This window comes from Dendrobium catenatum, unplaced genomic scaffold (genome assembly GCF_001605985.2).
Source record: "Dendrobium catenatum unplaced genomic scaffold, ASM160598v2 original_scaffold_180412, whole genome shotgun sequence".
Taxonomy (NCBI): domain Eukaryota; kingdom Viridiplantae; phylum Streptophyta; class Magnoliopsida; order Asparagales; family Orchidaceae; genus Dendrobium; species Dendrobium catenatum.
In genome coordinates, this window is record NW_021498832.1 from 1 (window position 1) to 1,520 (window position 1,520).

Below are 1,520 nucleotides of genomic sequence, written 5' to 3' on the forward strand. Positions count from 1 at the left end.
ATCACCTATTCCATCTACCTCTACCAACTCCACTCTATCTCTCCTACCCATCTCAACTGTCCAACAACAATTCTCCACTTCCTTACCTTCTTTCCCACACTCTGTTACAACTCCACCTTCAGCAACTATACCACCACTTCCTCCTCCCTCCACCACCCCTTCTACAATACTACCCCTCACATCTCCAACAGATAACTCATCTACTCCCACCACTTCACCATCTATCTCCATACCACCTCCACCCTTACATCCCATGCTCACAAGATTTAAAACCGACCATCTCAAACCCAAACAACCACTCAATCTTCTAGCCGCCCTACAACCACTTCACACTCCTACTTGTTACAGCCAAGCAATCAAATCCAACTCTTGGAGAACTGCTATGTCTGAGGAATTCAATGCACTTCAAAAATAGGGAACTTGGTCTCTAGTCCCTCCACCTCCCAACCGCACCATACTTGGCTGTCGATGGACGTTCCGCACCAAGCTACATCCAGACGGTTCTCTTGACCGATACAAAGCCAGACTTGTCGCTCAAGGCTTCAATCAGGAATTTGGCATTGATTACAAGGAGACTTTTAGTCCTGTTGCGAAAATGCCAACCATAAGAATCATGCTTTCCATTGCTCTTCAAAGAAATTGGCCGGTATTCCAGCTGGATGTAGCCAATGCCTTCTTACATGGTGAGTTATAAGAGGAGGTCTACATGGTCCAACCCCAAGTTTTTGTTGATGACAACCACCCCAAGCATGTTTGCAAATTGCATAAATCTATATATGGGCTGAAGCAAGCTCCTCGTCAATGGTTTCACACTCTCACCGCCTGCTTACAATCACTTGGATTCATCTTCAGAAAATCGGATCACTCCTTATTAGTCTACAAGACCTCGGATACACAAATATACATACTCCTGTATGTAGATGACATACTCATCTCGGGCAACAACAAATCCAAGATTTCGGACCTCATCTCACAGCTGCAATCTAAATTCTCACTTAAAGATCTTGGACCGATTTCATTCTTTCTGGGTATACAAGTGCTACATTCCCCTCATGGCTACTTCTTAAGCCAATCCCAATACGCTAGGGATTTGATTCAGGCAGCAGGTCTTGACTCTTGTAAGCCTTCTCAATCCCCTGTAGCAGTGAAACCAACGCTCACATCCAACAATTTTCTTAAGTCGGATCCCATACAGTACCGCAAGTTGGCTGGCTCGTTACAGTACTTAACAATCACCAGGCCTGATATTGCTTATGCTACAAACATTATCTGCCAACAGATGCATAATCCCATGCAGCAACATTTCAATGCTCTTAAACGGCTTCTCCGGTACATCCAAGGAACCCTCAATTTCGGTCTTCCAATTACTCGAGGCACACTACAGTTACATTCATATTCTGATTCCGACTGGGCAGTTGATACATTAGACCGAAAATCCATATCTGGATTTTGTACATTTCTTGGCAATTCCCTGATTTCTTGGAATGTAAAGAAGCAAGTTACTGTTGCCCGATCCTCTA

The 1,520-nt window shown here is 44.3% G+C and overlaps 1 protein-coding gene across 1 annotated transcript; it reads left to right on the forward strand.

Annotated features, from left to right (window-relative positions):
- Positions 1-706: 706 nt before the first annotated feature.
- Positions 707-1,486, forward strand: LOC110097423 (uncharacterized mitochondrial protein AtMg00810-like; the record flags this gene model as incomplete). The annotated part of the gene is made up of 1 exon (XM_020823791.1): positions 707-1,486. A coding segment is annotated over exon 1 (780 nt), but the record flags the coding sequence as incomplete, so codon positions are not given.
- Between the last annotated feature and the right edge of the window lie 34 nt (positions 1,487-1,520).